Source organism: Chironomus tepperi, unplaced genomic scaffold, assembly GCF_022539635.2.
Source record: "Chironomus tepperi strain 1889 unplaced genomic scaffold, CSIRO-AGI_Ctep_v1 contig_465, whole genome shotgun sequence".
NCBI classification, from domain to species: domain Eukaryota; kingdom Metazoa; phylum Arthropoda; class Insecta; order Diptera; family Chironomidae; genus Chironomus; species Chironomus tepperi.
Window position 1 is genome coordinate 529,008 of NW_027226587.1, and position 23,337 is coordinate 552,344.

At 33.6% G+C, this 23,337-nt stretch overlaps 1 protein-coding gene across 1 annotated transcript; it reads left to right on the plus strand.

Moving 5' to 3' along the window:
- On the plus strand, nucleotides 1-16,039 carry Osi24 (Protein). The gene is made up of 6 exons (XM_070651660.1): nucleotides 1-249; nucleotides 11,187-11,969; nucleotides 13,498-13,770; nucleotides 14,117-14,468; nucleotides 14,638-14,738; nucleotides 14,818-16,039. Exons 2-6 carry the CDS (start codon nucleotides 11,564-11,566, stop codon nucleotides 14,928-14,930), a joined length of 1,245 nt encoding a protein of 414 aa, XP_070507761.1. The 5' UTR covers nucleotides 1-249; nucleotides 11,187-11,563; the 3' UTR covers nucleotides 14,931-16,039.
- Nucleotides 16,040-23,337: the final 7,298 nt, after the last annotated feature.

Here is a 23,337-nt window from a genome sequence, read left to right on the forward strand (position 1 = left end):
TACGCGTGCTGTGCAATTATTTTCATATTTATCAATACGATTTTTTTTTTATTTTTGGGTAAATAAAAGACCTTGAATTTGATTCCAATATTATTAAGGAAGATAAGAGACTCTTGGGAAATCTAATCAAGTGTCGCGTGCAGGTGTCTATTGGATTTGTACCGAAAATTCAATTTGTGCTTCTTTTATGGAATGTTGAAAACGTCTTAACAAATAAACAGTGACAGTAAAGTTAATTTAATTAACAAGGTAAGTCAAAATGTGACGCGGAACTAATAATGTGGGAATGTGAAAGAATGGACAGTGATAGCAATCAAGGAAATTAATACCGAAATGGAGATATTTCGCGAGATCGTTAAAAATTGTTAAAACTGATGAGAAATCACATAAATATCCAGCAAGTGAAAACTATATGATGAATAAGACAACAACAACAACTTCCTTCATTAATATTTACAGCATTCCATTTCTTAAGAGCTTTACCTACATTCGGACGATTCTTTTTTCGACCATAATCAGCAATAATGAGCATCCTATATATTTTTTGTGCTGGCATACATGCAGCATGCATGATCATTGATGTGTATTGTTTTATTATTGAGCCTTCATAGCGGTCATTTGTTGCTTAACATTCACCTAAATTGTGCCTTAATACACATGTTTGAGAAAACATGCCGAAAATAAATTCAATTTTCTCTTTACCATTCAGCAGTGACTGTGTGATTATGAGTCAAGACAGGCAAATTCAACGACATACTCGACCAGTTCACTTAAAAACTGACTTATTTAATTTTTCTGTGTTTTAAGAAAACATGTAGAAAGTGAAGAGATAATCAGCAGCACACATCAATGAGTGGAATGCCAATTTTTAAAACAACTGTTAAAATTAGTCTGGAATTTTTCTGAAATACCTAAGTATGACCGTTATAATTTAAAATTAACTTATGATGTCACAAAATTTAGCCCGAGTTGACCAGGGTCCAACTATTTGGCAACATGTCTTTTTATAAACTAGACATTTATGGTAGGCAATTGCATTGATATGCCAAGTTAATATCTAAACCAGTGGTGGACAATCTTCTATTTTTTGGGACATACCTTGGTGATAATCCTAGACTGAAACTGCATACGGAAGTGCCAAGGTACACAAGTTACCTAGCACTGATCTAAACTAATCGAGGCATACGATCGATCAATCGTAGTCCATGCTACTCAGTCAATTATTATTCCCAAACTGTAAGTAAATAGAGCAGAAGTGGATCAGTAGTTATTAGGCATCTTCAGCGGTACCGTGTCGATTAATCTCATTTTTTGTTGTCAAGCCGGCATGTCGCCGTCATGTCGCCGTCATGGCAACTTAACGTAAAATTCACGGGAGTGAAAAAAAATACGTTAAAATAAGACATCAACCTCGAACAGACACGAGGAGCATGCTCATGAGTATGCTTAATTATATTGATTTAGTATACTCATGTGCAAGTTCGTTTTAATGAGTATGCTCATTGTCTGTAAGGGAACTTGTCAGCGATCAGACTCCCGTTATAAAGTATTTCGGTCCACTCAGACGACGTTATGCAGTTAACACGGTTAATACGGTAGCAATGCATTAGCACATATATTTTTGGAAGTCACACAGCGTAGAAAATGCAAAAATCTTACATCAGACCAGTACGAACCTGAATTTCATCGAATCGTGCCTGACTCATTCCGGCATGATGCGATATGTTTCTCATATTATACGCCGTGTGCCTGTGGAGGCTGCTGTTCCACTCGGGCACAAAAAAGAATATTTTCATATGACATAATCTGAATCTTCACGACAAGAAGGGGTAAAAATCTGAAATATTTCAATCTACAACATATTCAATCTACAACATAAGTGAATGACCCCTAAATCGACAAAAATTTCATCTCAAATATCCACTCAAAAGCAACAAAAACCGGAAATTGCATTAAAAATTCAATATGTTAGCTGTAAAATGACTCAGCTGTATTTATAATAAGAATGTGCACGTTTTTTTAATGACAAATGTTTAATTCAAACTGCAAACAATCCCTAATACGCATGACTTTTCTTTTCTACACTATTTCATACCATAAAATAAAGTATTAAATGCCCACCAGTTTTACTGATAAAAAGAAAAAAAAAGCAGTCGATCTATTTAGGTCAAAAAGAAAGAAAAGTTTTCGCTTCTCTCACTTGCACTGCCATATACACGTAGTCACCAGTTGGTCTGTTGTCTGTATTTATTTTTTTCATTTAATATATCTGTTGAACAAGAGTCGACGATGATGGAAGGAAAGGCAATTTCTTGGATATCATTTTATTTTTTTTTTTTGTTTTGGGAAAGTTGTTTGATGATGATTGCGTTATTAATGTGTGAAATATGTGAAAATAACAGATAGAAAAAAGTGATTCGCGCTAATTAAATTCTAATAAAAAAGATATTCACATCTATCCACCCATGTGCTCATGAATGCTTCAAGACATATCGAAATTGAGAGTTGTTAATCACAACATTTCACAAATAAGCGATAACATCTTAACACTTGATGCACATTCGAAAATATGGAAAATTAGAGAAGCAAATTGTCAAAATTGTGAAATTCTCATCTTCATGCACAAATTGCAATGAATTGATGCTTCATATAAAAAAACATCGAAATTGGTATTTTATGAGAAATTTTTTTCTTTTTATGAAAGCAGTTCAAGATTTATGAGAAATATTTTATGCTGTATTGTTATCCCAGACATTTATCTCTGAGATTGTGTGTTGTAGATATTCCTTGTAGCTTAGAGATTTTTTTTATCGATTTTTGAATTGAGCAACAACACAATATTTGCTTTTCGTAAGCAACAAAACTATTAGGAATGTTTGATTTGGATATATTGTTGGAACTTGTGCTTTGATCCAATACAATGTTGGTATTGAGGTATGCAATGAGAGTTGTACAAAGAAGAAGGTTTAAGTGAGCATTAAGCTTCATTTTCTAGTAACTTCTGGCAGCTTAGTAGGTAAGAGCACCTGACGTGTAGTTAAAAGGGCGTGGGGTTTGAGTCCTATTTGAGCTTTATTGTGGGAAATTGTACTTTCTTCTCTAGAACCAGAGCATGAAGTGGACTGAGATTTTTTGTGCATTCGAGTCGATTTGAGTCGACTTCGAGCACTGTCTAGAGCCCCAGTTGTAGCCTACCTAGCCGCAGGTTAATACAAACTTAATTATGGATTTTAATAAATGAATATTGATTTCAATGTGATGAACATTAAGATGGATGATTTTTGTCGTGATGAAAGGTTTTGTCCAAAGGTACAATACAACGTACCTAGCCATAATTTGTGTGTCGCGAATCACACAAAACCGAGCTGGTGTGACCAGTACATCGAAAAAGTATCCGAATCCTACTAGACTTTCCCTGGGATTGAATCCGGGTCGTTAGAACGGTACTCCGACTCTCTAACCACTAGACCATTGCCGCATTTTTGCTGCTGTTAGGTGACATTGTAACCAGATTATGCATTTAACTGTCAATATCATAACCATTAAAAGGAGTTAAACAAACTAATGTACTTCCTTACATTGTGTTGCATGCAGTTACTAAGTGACTGTTAAGTCACTGTTAACTATGATTGCCTGAAGATAAGACAACAATTAAATGTGTGCCAATTGAGCACTTTAAAATCTACAAAATTCAACTCGTATTTCCATTTGACATCCAAATGAAGATAACATGTCATTTGGTTTATTTTATGACACCAGAACAATTGTAGAATGATATGATCATCTCGTCACTTTTTCATTTCAAACCCATATAGCTGTGGCACGACCACTTTTCTCAATTTGTATACTTAAAACCATACATTATTCTATTTTGGTTTTATTGCCAGTAGTTATGGCTAACAACGTAAAGTTATAAGCTACCTTTAATGTAACTTTAATGGCCATTCATTAAATTTAAACTTTGTGTTTGCATTGTTGTGATGCTAATGGAGTGAGATGTTTGGAGATGAGGTCTATTATCAATTCAAATGTTCAATATTGTGTTTTTTAAATTACTTACTTATTTACTTACTTGACTGGGGCGCACGAGGGCCCGTTGCCGTGCGTAGGGAATGTCTGACGACTGCTCTATCCTTCGAAACCTTCGCCAGTTCAGGATATTAGGGACTCTAGCGTCCTTTTCAACACATGCAATCCAGGAATTCTTCGGTCTTCCTAGCGATCTCATGCCATCCACAAAGTCTGAAGTAGTTACCTTAAGGACTGGAGCGTCACTTGGCCTTCTGTATATACTTCTTTAAATTACAACAAATTAATTCGAAATTTTTAAGTCGACGATCTTAATGAATTATGAATAATAAATCACATAAATCTACAAATTTTTAAGCATAACTTATGATTTGTCATGCGTTGAAGATTATCATCCAATAATGCAAATTAATCACATTTCACATACTCGAGCGAGTCTTAAAGACAATTTTTACTTCTTATTTTGTTAAATTTGATACATAATAGCTCATCCAGTCTACTGTTACGAATCAAGTAAATCAGAAAGCGGTTAATGCTAACTAACGCGTTATATTAATTTTCAAAAAAAAAGTACAAAAAATAACGGAACAAATTTTTTATTTTTTTTGTTATGTCTTCTTCTTATGTGCTTTATCGTATATACTTCAAACAAACAAAAACACGGTTATTAAATGATGAGCTTAGAAACAAAATAAAAAAGGGAAAGAATGTAAATATTTTTATTATTGGAATAATTTTGTTATTTTATGTACGCAAGCAAGTACATCTTGATGTGCTTTACAATTTCTTCATTTGAGATAATCTAATTTAAACATTTAATGAGATATGGATGTAAACGATCAATTTAGCATACTTTGAGTACATTCATTGTATCATCACACGATTTATGAGAAATGAGAGAAAATGTACTGATGATGTATGATATTTTAGAGGTAATGTGGATGCATGATCTTTAGAGATGGCCATGATAATGAATATTAAGTGTCTGAAATTGCTTTCTGTTTTGATTCAGATTCTTTCATGTTAACCGAAAGACGCACGACGTAGAAATTGTGGATAATCTGATGATAGGTCGGAATGTCTTTAACCCTGGCGCGTAATTGGTGAATTCCGGGTTCAAGTTACCCTGAGGCTAGTTTTTAGGTATACTTTTATCCTTACTTCTACCTCTGCTCCCTAACAGGCAAGGGACTGCTTTTAGGTACCGTAGTTGTCATTCTGTTTCAAAAAATCATGATCTTTGCCTGTTAGAGAGTGTTGACTGATTTCCTAGAGCAGTGCTATCTTAACTGTAAGTAGCGGTTCATTAGGTCATTAGGAATATCATTAATCGCATATCTTGTGCAGTATCAGTTGTAGCTTATTACTAAGGTGTACCATGGGTCAAAAAAAAATTAGACAGCACTGCCCAATGGTATACTTTAAAATAAGAACATGTGTAAGTGTAAAGTAGGTATACGTATAGGGAAAATGTGATTTTACACTCGGATTAGGTAAGAGTACCAGAAGATTGTATAGATGTCTACCTAGAAGGAGGTGTTTACCCAGAAACCAGCACCAAGAGGTCATATTTTGTACCTTTTCAACTCGTTTTCAACTTGTTGTACCTTCTGAATTAGATACATCCAAAATAACACTTTAAAGAGCATAAGTGTTGATTTCAAGCTACCCATCACTTCCGAACAACCCACAAAATATATTAAAATTCTTATATTCATAAAAAAGCACGCGCGTTTGTATTTTTTAAGACTTTTTAAATATTTTTCTCTTTCGTGAGGAACTCACAAAGTGCTATTTGATCGCAGGTACACAGTCAGATGAAATTTAAACCAATCTATTTGTGACACAACATACTCACGTTACTTCAGTAACTGCTTCTCTTCAAAAATCCGTCGATTATTGTCTTTAATCTAATTTAAAAGATTTCGCATAGCATTTCTAATGTGCTTAATATCTTTTTTTTTTCTCTTCTTTTTGCGTATGTGGATAGAAAGTTTGCTACACATATTATCATTTAATAAGACTTGGCAACTTGTTTCATGGATTAATAAATTTTAAGAAATCAATTTTTTATTATAAGTTGCAATTTTCTAGAAAATTACTATGAAGATATTTACTGACGGAATTATCACGACATTGAATTAGTAATGCCTGTGGCTGAGTAAATATTTTATCACTAAATAATTTAATGTTGTACATGAAAATAGCTTTGGGGGATGTGATAAAAAACCAAGAATTTCACAATGAATTGAAATGTCCTTGATTTTGAGCAGTTGTGGGCAATCTGTGTTCCGCGGCATACTTTATACCGGCAAAAATTGTAGCAAAAAATGCCATGAACCGTATGTTTTGTATGGTTTTGGTCGAGGTATATCACTAAAGTGTCCCGAGAAATACAAAAGGTTACCCACCCCTGAACTCAACTTTTATCATCACAATAATTACTTCAATAGAATCGAATAATTTCCCTAATTAATTATCTTGTTCATCTAATCTCGCTTATGGCCGTACTTAATTAGCCAATTCATTTTTAATACGAAATTTTTGTTTACTTTTATTAGAGCATCGCGAGCTATTTAAATTTGTAATTTATCAGATTGTTTACGTACGGGTGCTATAAAAAAGGCTATCAAGCACAGTCCGGAAGTAGTTTTTAAGTACATTTTTGTGTAAACTGAACGGTTTTGATGTACTGCTGCTTTCATGCTATTGTTTTTTCAATCTTGATTATACTTTTCGCACTTTTTTTTCATCCGTTGTTGATGCTTCTCAGCTATGCCATTTATCTGTATTAAGAGCGAAGTCTCACGGGTGCTAAATTGTCAATTTTGGTAAATTGATCCGGATTTGTTTTAAGAGGAAATTGGATTTGCAATTAGAGAATGGTTGATGTTGGATTTTTTTCCGGTATCTCTAACGGGACTGCATTAATGATGGAGAAGGGGTTTGAAGTTGAAATATTTGGTGAATTTTGGTCATTAAAGCTATGTTAAAGCTAAGGAGATTATCATGTTTTCATATTAATTGTCAGCCTAATCATGAATGAGCGAGAAAGGAAAGCCTGGAGTCGCACAGGATGAATGCAGTACAAGAAATTCTTCGGAGTAGATCCAAGTCGCTATAGAGCCATTATGTCACCGTGCTGACAATGTGTTGAGAATTTGAGGGATTCGAGGGAGTCGAGGGAGACGAAGGAGTCGAGGTAGACGAAGGAGTCAAGGAAGACGAGGGATTCGAGGGAGTCGAGGGAGTCGAGGGAATCGAGTGAGTCGAGGGTGTCCAGGCAATCGAGGGAGTCGAGGGAGTCGAGGGAGTCGAGGCAGTCGTGGCAGTCGATGCAGTCGAGAGATGAAGAGGGGATCTAGGGGGAACAGTTTTCATGGTATCTTGTCGGACGCCAATTGAAGTTCTGACATACATATTTTCACATCAGAAAATAAAACATTAATCGATACAAACAGCTTTAAGTCCACAGATGTGAAATAAAATATTTCATTGTTTTGACTCAAAAGAAGCAAATTCACACACCCAAAACATATTTCCATAAAAGTATGCTTCTCACCAGTATGAAGCACATAAATATTTATTTCCATATAAATAACTTCAGAAGAGTTTGACTGATACATTGCAGTGACTTGTATGACAATCACTTCCTGCTTTTTCCAAATAAAAAGGTATTTAAAGACACATACATATAAACAGATGTATCGTGTTTGCGGTGGAGTGGCTTGTTTGTTATTTTTTTACTGAAAAGTTTGTGAAAACAAAAGACAGTCTTTTAATGTTCCTGAAGATTCAAGCATGTTTATACATCAAGAACATGCTGTTTATGGAAATTTATTTTTGTTTACTGTGTGCAGTCATGTTTATGAAATTTCACATCATTCCACATTTTTTGACACTATCATGCAATGTTGTATGGTATTCACAAGCTATAGCTTCATGGATCGAACAATGAAATTGAATAAATTTATGAAATTTTTTGGTATAAATTATGACAAATATTTGCACGCTCATCATCTTAATAGATCGACAAATTTACAGCATCATTGTGCTATTTTTTTCAAGACGTTCCATAACAATTTCTCAAATATTTCTTACCATAAACCTTATTTACAATCTATTGTATTATGCTCGTATATTCATCACAATCATGATATTGAACAGTTAATTTATTAAAAACAATTTTGATTAAGCAGCATGTGGTTTGAGATAATTAAAGTTTCTTCAACTTAATCTAAATAATATATCAATCAGCTTTACGTCTTTGTATACAGCATTCCATTGACTTCTTATTATCAACTTATCGAATATATGGAATGCATAGCTTTGAAGTTTTTTATGAAGATTGTAAATTAATAAGTAAATTATGGTATTGAGTTACAGAAAATTTTTGAAGAAAAACTGCTTTAAGATCAATGACTGATTTTTGCAATAAACAAATTTAATCGATATATCTGAATATTGAGTTTATTTGTCCTTGAATTTTCTGTTATTGACAGAATTTTAAGGAATTTTTCTGCAAATCATCCGAGCAACAAGTTGAATTTTTATTCCTCAATATGTGTCAAAATCGGCAGCCTCGATAGTCTTTTAAGGTAGCTGTGCGTCTTACTGTTAATACAGTGACTCTGTGTTCACTTAGAGAGCACGTTGTGATATTCGGTTCAAAGTTTGAGATAGATGCTGACTTGGAACCCCAAGTGACACAAATGAAGAAGCTTTTGCCACCGACTAAGCAGTCACGTATATGCCACACAATGGCAATTTTCATTTAGTGCAAACTATAGAGCTTTGGCGTAGCCTTAAAAACATAACTTGAAGTAGGCTCGAATTTCATATGAAGCCGAGTCGTCTTGAGTCAACTATTCCACTCAAAATCCATCTCGACTTCAAACTCTGCTTAAAAGCTCCATTTTAAAACCTTTATCATTAATTTCACTCGGGAACCAGCTTTAATAATTTCCAAAATTCATCACTTCAATAACATTAAATTAACAAATGACTTTAATAATTAAAATTTATTTATAACTTCAATACTCAAGGCCTATTAATTGTGTATTATTAATTGGAAGTAAGAAGAACTTTTATCGAAACGTGCTTGAAGCTGAATTTTGACTGATTCCGGAAAATTTTCAACGCCTTCTTACCTTAACGCAGCATAAAATAATTGAATTTTGTCAGCCAAGTAACTGAAAAATAAGTTGGGGTTGTCCTTTGGTGAATACAATCTGCCTACTATGCAGTTATATTGTAGATACCCGGTCAGCATATCATTTTTATTGTCCAAATGGCTGCTAACATGAACAGGGATTGTATATTTCAAGACTGAGTATGATTTTTGATCCAGAACTTCACACCATAGTCGCCGGAACGCGTTACATCATCATTTTAATGCCAAACAGTCATAATGACCATAAAAGCTGTTTTTAGAACCTTTTAATTGCAAAGCACGCACGAATGAACACTTGACATTAATTGACCATAAGTCTAGTTATTTATCAGACGCTAGCTTCAAGTGTTCATTCCGAAACTATGACAAAAATAAACCAAGAATAATGGATAATAGTCATTTGTCACTCGGAATCGTCCTTCACATCATCCTTTGCAGTGTCCTTCACAACGTCCTTCACTCATTCTTAATTTACTTCTTGCTCTGCTTCTTGCAACTAAATTTCTTTCAAATTCACTGTTCTGGATGTTCAGTTATGACATAAATGTCCAATAAAAATGAAAAAGAGTGTGTCATTAGTGATTCATCCCAATATTCAATACCTTTAGATAAATACTTTATGTCAACAATTTCTTTTGAGATCAAGAATGCAGCTCTACAGTTACATGTTTGCATACAATTTAACATCCACTTTATGGAATAATTTGCAACCTCAAGATGATAATGCATATCGTAATCTATTAAATTGTTAATTGATAAAATAAGAAGGCATGGAATGAAAATGATTGTTTGATAGATTTACCTTTGAACCTGTCTGCTGTGCACAGAATAATGTGAATATTATTGATCAATTTGAAGAAGCACTTCATAGAATTCAATCATGCATCTAATAGATTCAGTTGATTTTATGTTCAAATTTCAATCACTTGTTTCATATCCCGAGAGGCATAAATGAAGAAGAATCAGCTAGGGAGCTTTTAAAGGCTTTTGAGTGGTTGAGTGGGGCTCAGTGGGATTCAGTGTGGTTCAATGTGCCTCATTGTTGCGCTGTGTGACCTATTGTGATTGAGTCTGGCTTAGTGTGGCTCAATGTGGCTCACTGTGGTTTTTTGTGTCTCAATGTGCCTAAGTGTAGCTCAGGGTGCCGCAGAGTGCCTCAGGGTGCCTCAGGATGCTTCAGGATGCTTCACGGTGCTTCAGTGTAACCTAGTGTGTCTCAGTGTAGTATTTGACAGCTATTCTGAAGCCACACGTAGCCGGCTTCTATTTGATGTCAATAATAGAGCTTTAACAGAGCTTTAAAAGCTTCATGGCAGACTCTTCTTCATTAGTGTCGCTCGGGATATAAAATTCCTTACCAACTTTCGTGTGCTACGTCCTTTTCACCTATTAATGTGTATTTTATCCCTTATATGTACGTCAGACGTATCGAAAAACATCTCTAGTGACTTTATGCTACAAAGAAATTTTGTAAAGAAAACGTGTGTAGCTTTATTTCCATTTTGATAAAAACTTTCTTCAAATTTGTATGAAGGAATGTCAATATCCATGACATGTGCTAACAAATTACTCCTCTGTGATTCCATTAAAAGCTCCTGTCAATAATACAATTCATAACAGGATCTGCGTCGAAAATAAATTTATCTTATTCTGTCTTTAAAGACACAACATTGAGTCAAGGTCATGGGAAAAATGAATAAACTGCTGTTTATGCTCATTATATCAGCAGCAACAAAAATAAATAAACTATCCACACAGTACAATGACTTGCGTGTTTAACGTTATCTTAATGCGATGCTGAACGTGTCGATACTGTAGATAGAAATTGTCATTCATTAGTGTCATTTGAAAAAAAAAAATATTAAGTGAATTTTCTATCTCCGGCTACTTACATTATAATTTTCATGTTAACGTCCATTTGCTATGCTACATGCTACAATATAATTTCCAAAAATGATAATTTTAATTTTTTATCTATTTTCAGACTACTTTCAACACAGAATGTGAAAGGGAAATCACAGTGAAACGCATGCTGTAGAGTATAGAGCAATAAGCCATTTAAAAAAGGAATTTGAGAGATGAAATGATAAATGTTAAGAAAGTCTGCATGATTCATCCACAAAGTATTCTTTTGTTATATAACATTACAATCTATAACCTAGAAACTTCACATTGAATAGTTCCATACATAGACACAATATACTATTAGGATATAGTACATCGAACAATAAAGCAATTAAGAAAGCTGTAGATTTACAACCCACATAATTAATATAACAGCAATAACAAGGAAAAGCTTCTGTTCATCAATATTAGTTGACAACAAATTTCATTTCCTGTAAACAAACAAAAGAAGGAAGAATGAATCTATATTGTATTAAAATCGTGATACTCCTGCTTCCACTAATAGCTCTCGGATATTGTGAACAATCTGTTGAAAATAGCTATGTAAATAATATATCAGTGAATAAAAATCAGAGTAAATACTCAACGACTGACATTAAAAATTCACAACATTATGTGAGTGACATGAAGGAATTCAGTAATGTGTTATCTGAATATGTCGATGATATCCTCAAACGAGACACAATAAATCTTTTACCTGGAATTGCTATACAAAAGAAAATAAACACGTCAGATGAGACTGAAAGAAGGGCAGCTGACACGAGTTTAATATCTAAAATTCAACAATTCACAAATAATCATGTCTTGACAGTTAATTTGGCACGTGCAACGACCGAAACCGGACGTCTATTCTTTTTCAAAGGTAAGGAACATTTTTTGGGGTGCTTATTGTGGTCCATAAATCTATTTGCTGTTTTATGAGCACATGGAACGATTTTGGAAGGCGTTAAATCTTTCGTAAATGTAGCTTTGCGTGAGAATTTTTTGCATTTTTATTTAGAATTTTGGATGTGAATTAGATTATCAATGAGTAAGCAAAATAATGGATATGGAGATCTCGTCCATTAACTTTAATGTTTTGAAAAACTTTTATGCGAGGCATGCAAAATAAATTGAATGAATTCATTCCCAAAACTGTAATGTTCTGACATCATTTTATGCAGTATTCATTTCATAGGAAATTTCTACCCAAAAATCGATTTACATATGATTTTATTGAGGCAGTGGTGGGCAACCTGTGTGCCGCGACACACTAAAGAGCGGTTTTTGTCGTGGCTTACCTCCAAGTAAAGGTTGCCGATGCCAAGACCGAAACTTCCCGGGTTATTTCAATCTCGGTCTCGAGGATTTGTCGAGACTGACACTCCAGGAAACCTTAAAATCAAGGCGTGCCTTGTTCCACGAAAAATTTGCCCACCACTGCACCAAAATGTTAATGACTGAATCTATAATTCCGGATTTATTAAATTCAATTGATGCGACCGGCCTTTAAATTTTGTTAAATTTTGACTATTAATGACTTCCATCCACTCAAACTGGTTGTTTACACACAAATAAAATGGAAAAGTTTTATTGCCACAATAGAAAGAAGTAAATAAACAATAGGAAATGAATAAGAAATGATATACAAAAAAAAGAGACCCAAAAAAATAAAGCGAAATAAACGTGCTTTTGTGCCTTTCTTTAAATCAAACTTTTATCTCTATTTTATCCTTCGTGCTGTTCAATAGGAATAATGTGAAATTATGTTTTACATGCTTTTATTGGATAGTCTTTGAATTGAGTTTAAATAAGAATTTCTTATTTTTGGGAGTTATATAAGATGGGGTCGATTACCCAAGCGACATAAATGAAGAAGGCACTAAGCTTCTTACCCGATCCGCACAAGTTTTTCATGGCAGTTAGCTGGATGCTACATGGATTTTTATGGGGTTCAAATCCATCCAAATTCCAAATTTGTCCTTTAACGGAAGTTTAGTCTGCTTAGTGTACGAGATCAACCCATGGTTGAGCTTCTGGGCAGTATTCCCTGGCAGGCAAAGTGCAAGCTCTCAAGAGCAGAGCATATTTAAGATGAGAAAGTTTTTGAGAACTTTCTGTACGCTTGTTAAAATTGGATTAAAGAATGGGTCAGGAATTTGAAGATAAGCAGGTAAAAAAGGAACGGGAGCATATACATGAGTGTCTTATGAGGCCTCTGAGCAACGTTAGATTAAGGACCGGGTCAGGAAATTGAAGTGTAGCGCGAGAAATTCGGTTAAGATTGTCTACAATCAGTATGCTATACAATCAAAATGGAATATTGTCATAACGGACCTGAAAACATCGAGATACGCTCTTGATGTACATAAATAACGATAGGATATTAACAGCCAAAAATCTCATTCCAGGTTTGAAGAAATTCATGTGGCCATTATTCATCGGATTCCAAGTCGTTAAAACAGCCTTACTCGTCCTCTTCTTACCAAGCATTATTGGATCAGTAGGAAAGATTGCAGCTAAAGGACTGCCGTCATTATCCGGAACAATTGCCCAATTTTCAGCGCCAAACACTAATGCACATGTTGAGCAGGTCGATGACTTAGAGTTTAAAGATAATTCCGGAAATCTCGATAACGATCCAGAAGGGACATTAAACTCTGTTTATCAATACGCTATACCAGGTGAGCAGCAGTGAAAGTAAAACTCGTCATTTCTATTTCATCTTCTATTTTTTTTCAATTTATTCATCCGCGACACACAAATTGAATAAATGAATGATGATGATGATGACTATAATATGCTTGTGGTTTTTTCCACTTTGTGAAATTGAGTGTGTTTACCTTATAAATAAGTCAAAGATGAAATAGAAGGTTTTTTGCTTGCGATTTAACAACTTTCAGTTATACCGCGAAAAATAAGAAGCAGCGAAATTTAAGCTGAAAAAAATCAATCAATCCGTTCTCCTACTTTCTTATAATAAAATATAATGAATTGACTTTTTCTACAATTTCTTTTCATGCCAAACAGATATGAAGAATAATTTTGCATCACAAATGTATGAATCAGCACAAGCAAATAATGCAATTACACGTCTCGGACTCGACAAGGTCGAAATGGTCGAAAAAATGAAAACGAGTGGATTTTCATCAAAAAAAGATGATTTTAAAATTTTCCATGACATTCCATCATCATCACATTTACTTATGAATTATGATCCATTTTATAGTCCATTATTATCTAGACTCGACACAATCTTTCAACAGTTGGGCCTTGGCGCCATGAGTGATGAGAAATGTCGCTCGAAATTAGTATGCTTAATGTACTCAAATCCGGCAAAATATGCACCGTATAGTAATTTAGTGTCAGCACAGCTAAGTCGGTGAGTAAATTATGCGTCATGTTATCAGCATGACGATGGAGAAAATAGTAAAAATTAACTATTTTAATTTGTGACAGTCTCACTTTTTTTTTACAAAGTTGCTGATATTTTCACTTCCAATTTCGAATGAAACGAGTTGTTATTTATATCCATCTTGTTTATTTTACAGTGAATTGAATGAACTTCGAAAGCCTACATCCGATAACCCAGATATTTTGCGCTTCTTTCGATACATGCGTGCAGCAAAGGATGGTCAAGATGGAATGGATTGTACGTACTTTCTTTCTTAATTTTCTAATTACTATTTAATTCAATTTTTTATTTACTCACATAATTACATTACTTTCAGGCGAAATTGCCTACAAAGAGTGCTTGACATTTAATGATATGAGTGGACCAGCTATGATAAACACATATAATGACATCAATAAATTAGTACAAGCACGAAAACTCTCCGTGTAGGAGCTTGATACTTAATTGAGTTACAAAGTCATCGTCAAAATTTATTTATTTTGGAATATTTTACCGTCCAAATAATCAATAAATGTATCTACATAAGCTTTTGTGTACAGCATCATTATCATTATTATAATTGTGCTGCTGGACAGAGTCAGATAGTCAGTAAATATCATATAAAAATGAGATCCCGAGCAATAAAATAATTTTAGAATGTGACATAACCTCAATTTAATGTCTAAGAAGTAAAAGACCAGAACCGGCAAGGACCATGCTGATGAGTATGGTCACCAAATTGAGCATTCTGATGAGTATGATCATAAAATTGAGCATTTTCATTATATTAATTAAGTATATCCATGAGCCCACTCATTTAGGTGACTATACTCCTCTAACAGGCAAAGAGCAAGCTTTTATGGTCCATAAAATACTGCTACGGTGCCTAAAATTGGACTCTTTGCCTGTTAAGGCTCATTGTCTGTTAAATATAGGTTATTGACCCTTAATCATGCCAATTTCATGACAATAACTAAGATTTATTTTAAAAACAAATAAATTTATTCCATAAGATTTGATTCGAGTCTTAAAGTTACAATCACAAACATGCATGACCTAAATATGCCAAAATCATTCAACTGTGCAGCTTCAATTTCCTTAAATGTTTATAAATTCTCAATAATTTTAAAGACTAAAAACTTAATTGTCTCTAAATTAATTCACAATATTAATTTAATGATGTGTCGGGGCAACATAAGTGACAAAGGAAAGTCATTACTCTTCATTGAACAATTGAAGGAAGCAGTGCGTGAGAGTTTAATCAAAAATAATACTGTTTAGGGCTAAAAATAATTATCCTGTCAACAACATGTAGCTTATACTGTTTACATTGACACATTCAATGGCATGATATCCTGTTCAATGCTCCTTGAAATTCTCAGAAGTGTGCGAATTAAACTATTGATGATGACTTTCATTTGAAAAAAATAGCTTTAAGATTTTTGAACTGTATTTATGTCAAGGGAGTGGTGATGATTAAGCATGTTTGGCTAATTGGTAATTTTTGGTCACTTTCCGAACTGAAATGATGCATTCTCATGAGTACGACATGATCAACTTTCCGGTTCCGGTCTCGAGGTTGACATAGACTTCGACCAAATGATATCCCTTGTAGTCTTGGTTTCAATATTGGTCTCGGTCTCGGTTCCGATCTTGGTTCCGATCTGGTTCCGGTCTTGGTTCCGATCTAGTTCCGGTCATGGTTCCGATTTGGTTCCGATTAGTTACGACTTTGGTTACGATTGGTTACGGTTTCGTTCTCAAAAATTCGTCATAACCGAGACTTCTGGAAACCACATTCTTCAGAGCTCAGAGTAGACTCGATATGTCTAAATTTAAGTCAACCTCCAGCCCTGCTATCCACAAACTACTTATTAAGAAGAATAATTCAAAAAATTCAATATTAATTTCTTTCGAAAGATTTTTCCACTTTGATAGCTTTTCATCTAAATTATTTAAGCCTTTGAAAGTCTTTTTCATAAAAACTAATAAATTCCAAACCGACACAATCCAATTATTAACTTTTCGAGCGTAAAGCCTTGATACTTCTTAGAAAATTAATCGGACCTTATCGTCAGTTGTGTATAATAAGATTTTCATTATCTTTTGTATAAAAAAAGTTTCTACTATTAATTGAGTTAATGAAGAAGACCAAGTTAATGTCACTGTTCATGCTAAGGCACACTTTGACTTCGATGTCTTCAAAGTTTGAGGTCAATTAAATTAAATTCAATGATTTTGCATTTCTTTTTCCAACTGAAAGTGCTAATTTTAATCAGAAACGATGTCAGTCCGTAGCAGAGTTTTAAATCGAAATGGTTTGAGCCAGGGGTGGACAACCTTTGGTTCTTTGTGGGCCACCTTGATGAGTAGCCATGACTAGCAAATTGTTCAAGCCATTTCCAAACATTTAAAGCGGAATGCTAAAGTGCCACAGAACGTAGGTTGCCCACCACTGACTCAAAACCGTACCAAACGTGATTGGAGATTAGAGAATAAACGCACAATTAGCCTTTAGGTCTCCACGGTGATTTCTCTTAGACTTAATATTGGATGCAAAATAATTTGCATTAAGTAAATTAGCCCCAAATGATTACCCACCAAAATAATCCTCATTTTTTTATTGCTCGGGTCAATTCTGGTCACAAGTCATGAGAGAATACCAAGAGATGAATAATCTCGTCTTCATAATTGGACCAATGTAAGAGGATGTAAAATTTATTAAATATTGAACGTTAAAAATAAGAAAAAAAAAAAATTTATAAAGTAAAAATTGCATTTAATATAACTTGGAAGTAAAGCTTGCTTAAGCATGCAAAATTCCTGTTCATTTAGAGCGAGGAAGAGAAACAATTTTCCATAGTCAAAAATGATTTATTTATTTATTTACCTAATTTTTAATTAAAATATAGTCGATGAGAAAATTTACTATAGTAATTTATTTATTTATTTATTTATTTACTGGTTTGGGAAATGAAACTTTGGAAAGCAATTGAAATGGAAGTGAACATCTTCTATTTTCCATTATCTTTATAGAGTTCTTTTTCTCAAACATGCTGCTCAATATCCCATTAAATTGTTCGCTCCGAATTCAATTTGAAACTCATTTGAATATTTAAATTGAATTTGCAGTGAAATTGCAAATTGTTGTTGTTTATTGTATTTTAATTTACTTTATATGATTTTAATTAACGTAAATATCGTGTTGGGGGTGGTTTATAAGTGACGTTTAAATGATGTATAATATAGCTAGATCGTTTTCGAACAACCATTGAGTGGACAACAAAAATAGCCAGAAACTACTTGCAAATTGTTGTCAGGGTATTATCATGTCTTGCCATACGCGCTGTAACGTACCGGCAAACTAGTGACTGCACTGTGCTGTTAGAGATTCGCAAGCTAAGGATAAGTCAAACCAGAGCTCGAAGTCGACTCGATTTTATATGAACTTGAGTCGACTTTTTCATACAAAATCCGAGTCCACTTCGCTCTAGCGGTACAATGTGGCAAACCATCACGGTGTCTTCAAATCACGAGACATACTGTTGCCCTTGAGACTCCATTGTACTCCTTGGAGTTGTCAAATTGTGTATTGAGAGATACTTGCGAAGTCAAACCCGAGCGACACAATGCGGCAAATCGCAGCCGTCATGATAACTTCCCCGAACAGCACAAAGTTACCAATTTGTAAGCGTAATATTGATCAGATGCTAAGTTGCCCTGATGACACCGTCATGGCTGATTTTGATCCAATTTTACGGCGAAAATTGCGATTTGCCGCATTATGTCGCTCCGGATTGTTTCATTCGCATTGTACCATTGGTACGGCGACGTAGCATGTCCTAGCAAACACATTGTGCTATTCGGGACAAAAGTTTAAATATTCCATTTTTCAATTAGACGTCGTTTACGAACAACCCCTTTAGATACTTGTATTTAAAAATGATTCATACGATTTTTATTCCATAGTTGTGTTAAATAACCACTGAGGTGATTTAAGTGTAATAAAATAAAGTGAAGAAGATGTAATAAATTATTTATGTATATGTAGAAAATAAGGCCAACGTTTGGTGTGCCCATCAGGTTTTATAAGAAAGTTTAATAAAAATTCTGAAATGTACGAAATAAAATAAAAAATCCGAGTTTAATTTTATTTGGTGAAATTTTGTTTATTCCTATTTAGACATGAGTAGCAAATTGAGTGTGAGTCAATTCGCACACGCGTCTCCAATCGTCTTTAAAAAAATTACGCATTTACAACTAAGAATAACTCTCATAATATTAATGAAGCCAAAGAAAATGGAAAATTTTTCAAATAAATTGTGAATTCTTCGTCTTCAAAGAATAATTTAACGAGGATTTCTTCTTAGAAGTTTAATTTGTGGAGGTTTTTATTACTTTCAGGATGTTGATTTTTACATTTTTTGTAGCATTTCTTTAAGAATAGGAAATAAATTCCTTTTCTAATTTATTTTGTTTCCTTAATAAACTAAAAAAATCTATTTTATAAAGGTAAAAAAAGTTCAAAATTAAGTGTTTGGAATATTTTACTAGATGTCCCAAATCAAAAAGGGGATACTGACAATTTTTTTCGTGATTTTATGTACTTTTTTCAGCATGATTCCAGAATAGGTTACAGGATGAAAATCTTCTGTCAACCTTTATCAAGAAAAGTTGGAATTTTGATAATAATTTTCTTCGGAAATTCTAATTTTGTGATTGCAAATTTTGATAAAAACAGGAATAAAATCGTTCTTGGGTGAAAACATGTATATATTATATATCTTCTAGAGTCGGCAGAACTCTTTGTTAATTTGGAGTCCCGATTTTCAAATTCTGCCAGTTCTATTCATTTCAATAGAAGATGGAGTGATGGTCGAAGAAATTTGCATGTTTTGGGACTATCTGTAAGGCAACATTTGGAAATTATGTTCTTTTATAAATAGCCTTTACAGATCATTCATCCTCTCATCGTAACGCTTTGTAACAAAATCTTACTTAGTTTACTTTGCTGGCCGTATCCATGATCTCTCTCAGATTGCATCTAAAACTGGCTCTATGGCTGATTGACATTTGTTAATTACCAATATCAAATCATTAAGGTAACAAAATCATAAATCAAAATTTCCACTCTGTAGAAAAATTAAAAATTCCTCTTGAGCGTTACGTAATTTGCAAAGTCCCTAATCTTTGAAGTCTTTTGACCACAAAATAAGTTTCTGCTGATGACTTTCTAATAAGAATTTTAAAGGATCAAAGAGAGTTTTGTTATTGGTTTTAACCTGTCCAAGCGTTATCATGATATCATCCTGATGAAACTTTTCTTCATCTTTATACAAAATTGAAGTTTTTATGTGGTCGAATGAAATCGAATGAAATTATCCATTTCATCTGGATTAAATATTAGAATATTAAATTAAATGTAATGAAATCACGTCAACGCATAACTGCAAGTTGAAGACAATCAAGAGGAGAGGTTTAGGGATAAATATTACATTTTTAAGGATGGGTGCTCAAAAATCCTAATTTAAATTTTCCTCACGATTTTGAATAACGAAGGATATTTAAATATTTTTATTTGAGTTTCCAAAAGCCACCCCACCCTCTTCCCTGACAGAGGCTAACTTCTGAAGATATTATATACAGAACTTCTCCAACCAGACACTCCAATGCTTCCTAAATTATTGATAATGACCCTAATCTTCCTCCTCATTGAAATGAGATTATGTTAATTAAAGCTGCTCTGTTAGATATTGAATGAAAACAGGAACAACTTCAAGAGATTTTAAATTACAATAATTAATTAAGATATTGAGTTAGAAAATTAACCATCGGAAAATCTCAACGTTTTAAATTAATTAAACATCCGTAAGTATTAAAGACACGTGGAGCAGTTCCATTGAAGATATTCAGTTGTATTATTGTATATTTGTGCATGCTCCTTGTCTGTTTGGGTCAATTGTAATTCATAAGCTCTCACAGATATCATCTAAAGCTATCGCAAGTGCTATTTCTATAGTCAGCTTCTTTCCATGAGTTCTTTGACCGCCCACGTGATCTTTTGGCATGAGACGAAGTATTTTGTAAGTTGATTTATTTACGGTGAAATGATTAGACTTGAAAGCATGTGAAATGAGCAAGAACTCATCACCTAGCAATTGCAGACTTTATTAACTACCAATTTGTAGAATTAGGTCAGTGGACAGCCAAGGAAACTATGAGACATCAAAAAAAAAATTATCATTTTCTTTGGAAAATATGTATCAATAAAAATCATCAAAATTGAATTCCAGACATAAATTTAAGGTGTCTCCATTCCTCATAAAGGTACCCAATAAAATAAAAATTATTCACTACTGAAAATGCCACATAAAAGGAACTTTGCTTTGCGTATTTTAATATGAAATCACAATTTTTTTCGTCTTACAGCTTCCGATGAGGGATGAAAGCTTGAGGCTTCGACGGAAATGAATTTTTATTACACAAAAAAATCAAACATTTTTAGGTTCATGTCGTGAAAATATTTACATAAAAAAATATGAATGAATCATTCAAAGTTCACAGCAGTTGGCCACTTTTTCTTGCAACAAGCTTCAAATGGAAAGGTCTTTAAATTATCATCAATTTTTCATACTGTAACTTGGGAAACCATAGACTGGAAATTGGATAAAAATTCTATGAAATTCGAACTGAATGGTCAAAAGAATGTAAGGCTTACACCGTCAGCTATACATCTTGTTTAATTAAGTTCTGTGCGTAACAGACTACGTAATTAATATTTTGCAATTTTCAAAAAGCAATTTAGTGAGGGAGGTAATGAATGAAAATTTGAACGTCATGGATCGTCAATTAAATAATTGAAAAACAATATCTTTTTTAATTGTGTATTCTTAATTAGTCTCGCATCTATCTTGTATCTTTCGTTCGTATTTCGTCAGTACGATTATCCTTTTTGAACAACATTGTTCGGAATCTTATCTGCCACTAAGGCTCTAGAGAAAATCACACTTCTCGACAACATTCGAGTGTGAATCGAACCTACACTCACTTAATTACGTATCAAGTGCTCTTACCTACTGAGCTATCGAAGGTTGACACAATGTTCACTAAAACTTCCTTGCTCTATGTAATGTTTATTGGTAATTAATTACATCAAGTTAATTGAATCATTTACAATGTACTTGAAATGTCGTGAAGCTGAGGGCAATTTCCGGCAGGCTTTCCTTTCAAACTATGTCCTTTATATTTATGACGTAGTGTAAGATTCTGTAAAATCAATCGGTTCCAATTATTGGCTCTACGACGACCTAAGGACACTATTTTCGGATTTTTAATGCATTGCACTTGAACAACACAGTGCAGCGATAACTTCCAATCAACCAAGACTACTTCACGTCTTGTCGTTAATATAGCAGCGAAGCGATGACCTGTCAAACACGTTATGCTATTCGGGCTATTCCTTTCAGGAAAAAAATCAAATTATCATATTAAACAATCTTCCTCAAATAAAATGAACCATTATTCACCTCCTTAAATATTTGAGGAATCAATCCCTAAAATCAGATGAAAGAAAAACAAGACATAAAGGAAGGAATTTATAATCTTATTAATAAAATTTTAAATTGTTAGAGTTTGTTTGTTTGATTAAATTTCATAGCCTTCGCATTTTGATGAACAGGAGGATAAAAGGGATCAAGGAATAAGAAAAGTAAAAAGTTTTTCTTATTTACAGCTGAATTCAGGAGTTGTTTGAATATTATGAAATTCAGCCGGTTCAGAGGCTACATAATGAATTAATGAATTATATCAGTAACAATTGAGTTACTTTGATGACACACTAGAGTGCCGCAACACACAGTTTGGACAACACTGAATGAATTATATTAAAAGTCTTTTTAATGTGTGTCCTTGCCTTTCTTCTCGGGTTTAATTACAGTGACCATGCTACTATGCTTAGCTTAGGTTACAACAAAATGCTTTCCATCAGTCTCTTTTGGACTAGCTCTGTCACTCAGTTTGTACAAATTCTCTGTCCACATGTTAGGCTCTGTTCGTTGCTGTTTCACGCCAATTAGTTTTTAGTCAAAAACGCGCCATCGTTGTCCTCGTTGATTTCAAATAAGAGGTGTTACAAAAATATGATTCTGTCACAGCAATCACATTCTACGTTCTAAGTAAGGCTTGACCTAAACGTTTTGGAAAAGCCCATCCTGAAAAAATTTCTGGCTACGCTCCTGCCCCCTCCTGTTATGTAACAAACAGGAATTTAAATCATAAAGAAATCAAAATTATACTGTAAAAAATTATACATTATGATGCTCCAAATATCCGGAAAATTGTATTTCATTCTATATAAAAAGAAAATTCTTACTTTTTTATTTTCTCTTTTAAAGCAAATCATCAAAAGCTAATGTAATAGATAGTTATTCAGCCAGAAAGAGGATGATACCTTTTTTACCATAGCAACATTTTTGTGAAAATTATTAAATAATAATCACGTCATCGTTTTAAATTTTATATCTCTAGGAAGCCATTGAACATTATCGCCTTTCATACTCAAAGAACCCCATTGAAAACGTTCATGCTTTTTGGCATTTAGGTTGTGCAATAACTCATTTTTTTCCACAAATATACAGAGTGGAAAAAGGCAAGCAAATAAAGGGTTGAAGTCAATAAATCGCACAAAACTGAAAATTACAATTTTTTTTTCGTTGAAGGGCTTTTTTCAATTTCCAATGCGGTTTGAATGAGAAAAATGAGCTGCTTATCAGGAAGAAAAAGAAGAAATTTATTTTTTCTTCTTAAATCCCTTTAGAAATACTTTTTTTTGCATGTACTCAAGGCAGTGAGTAGGCTT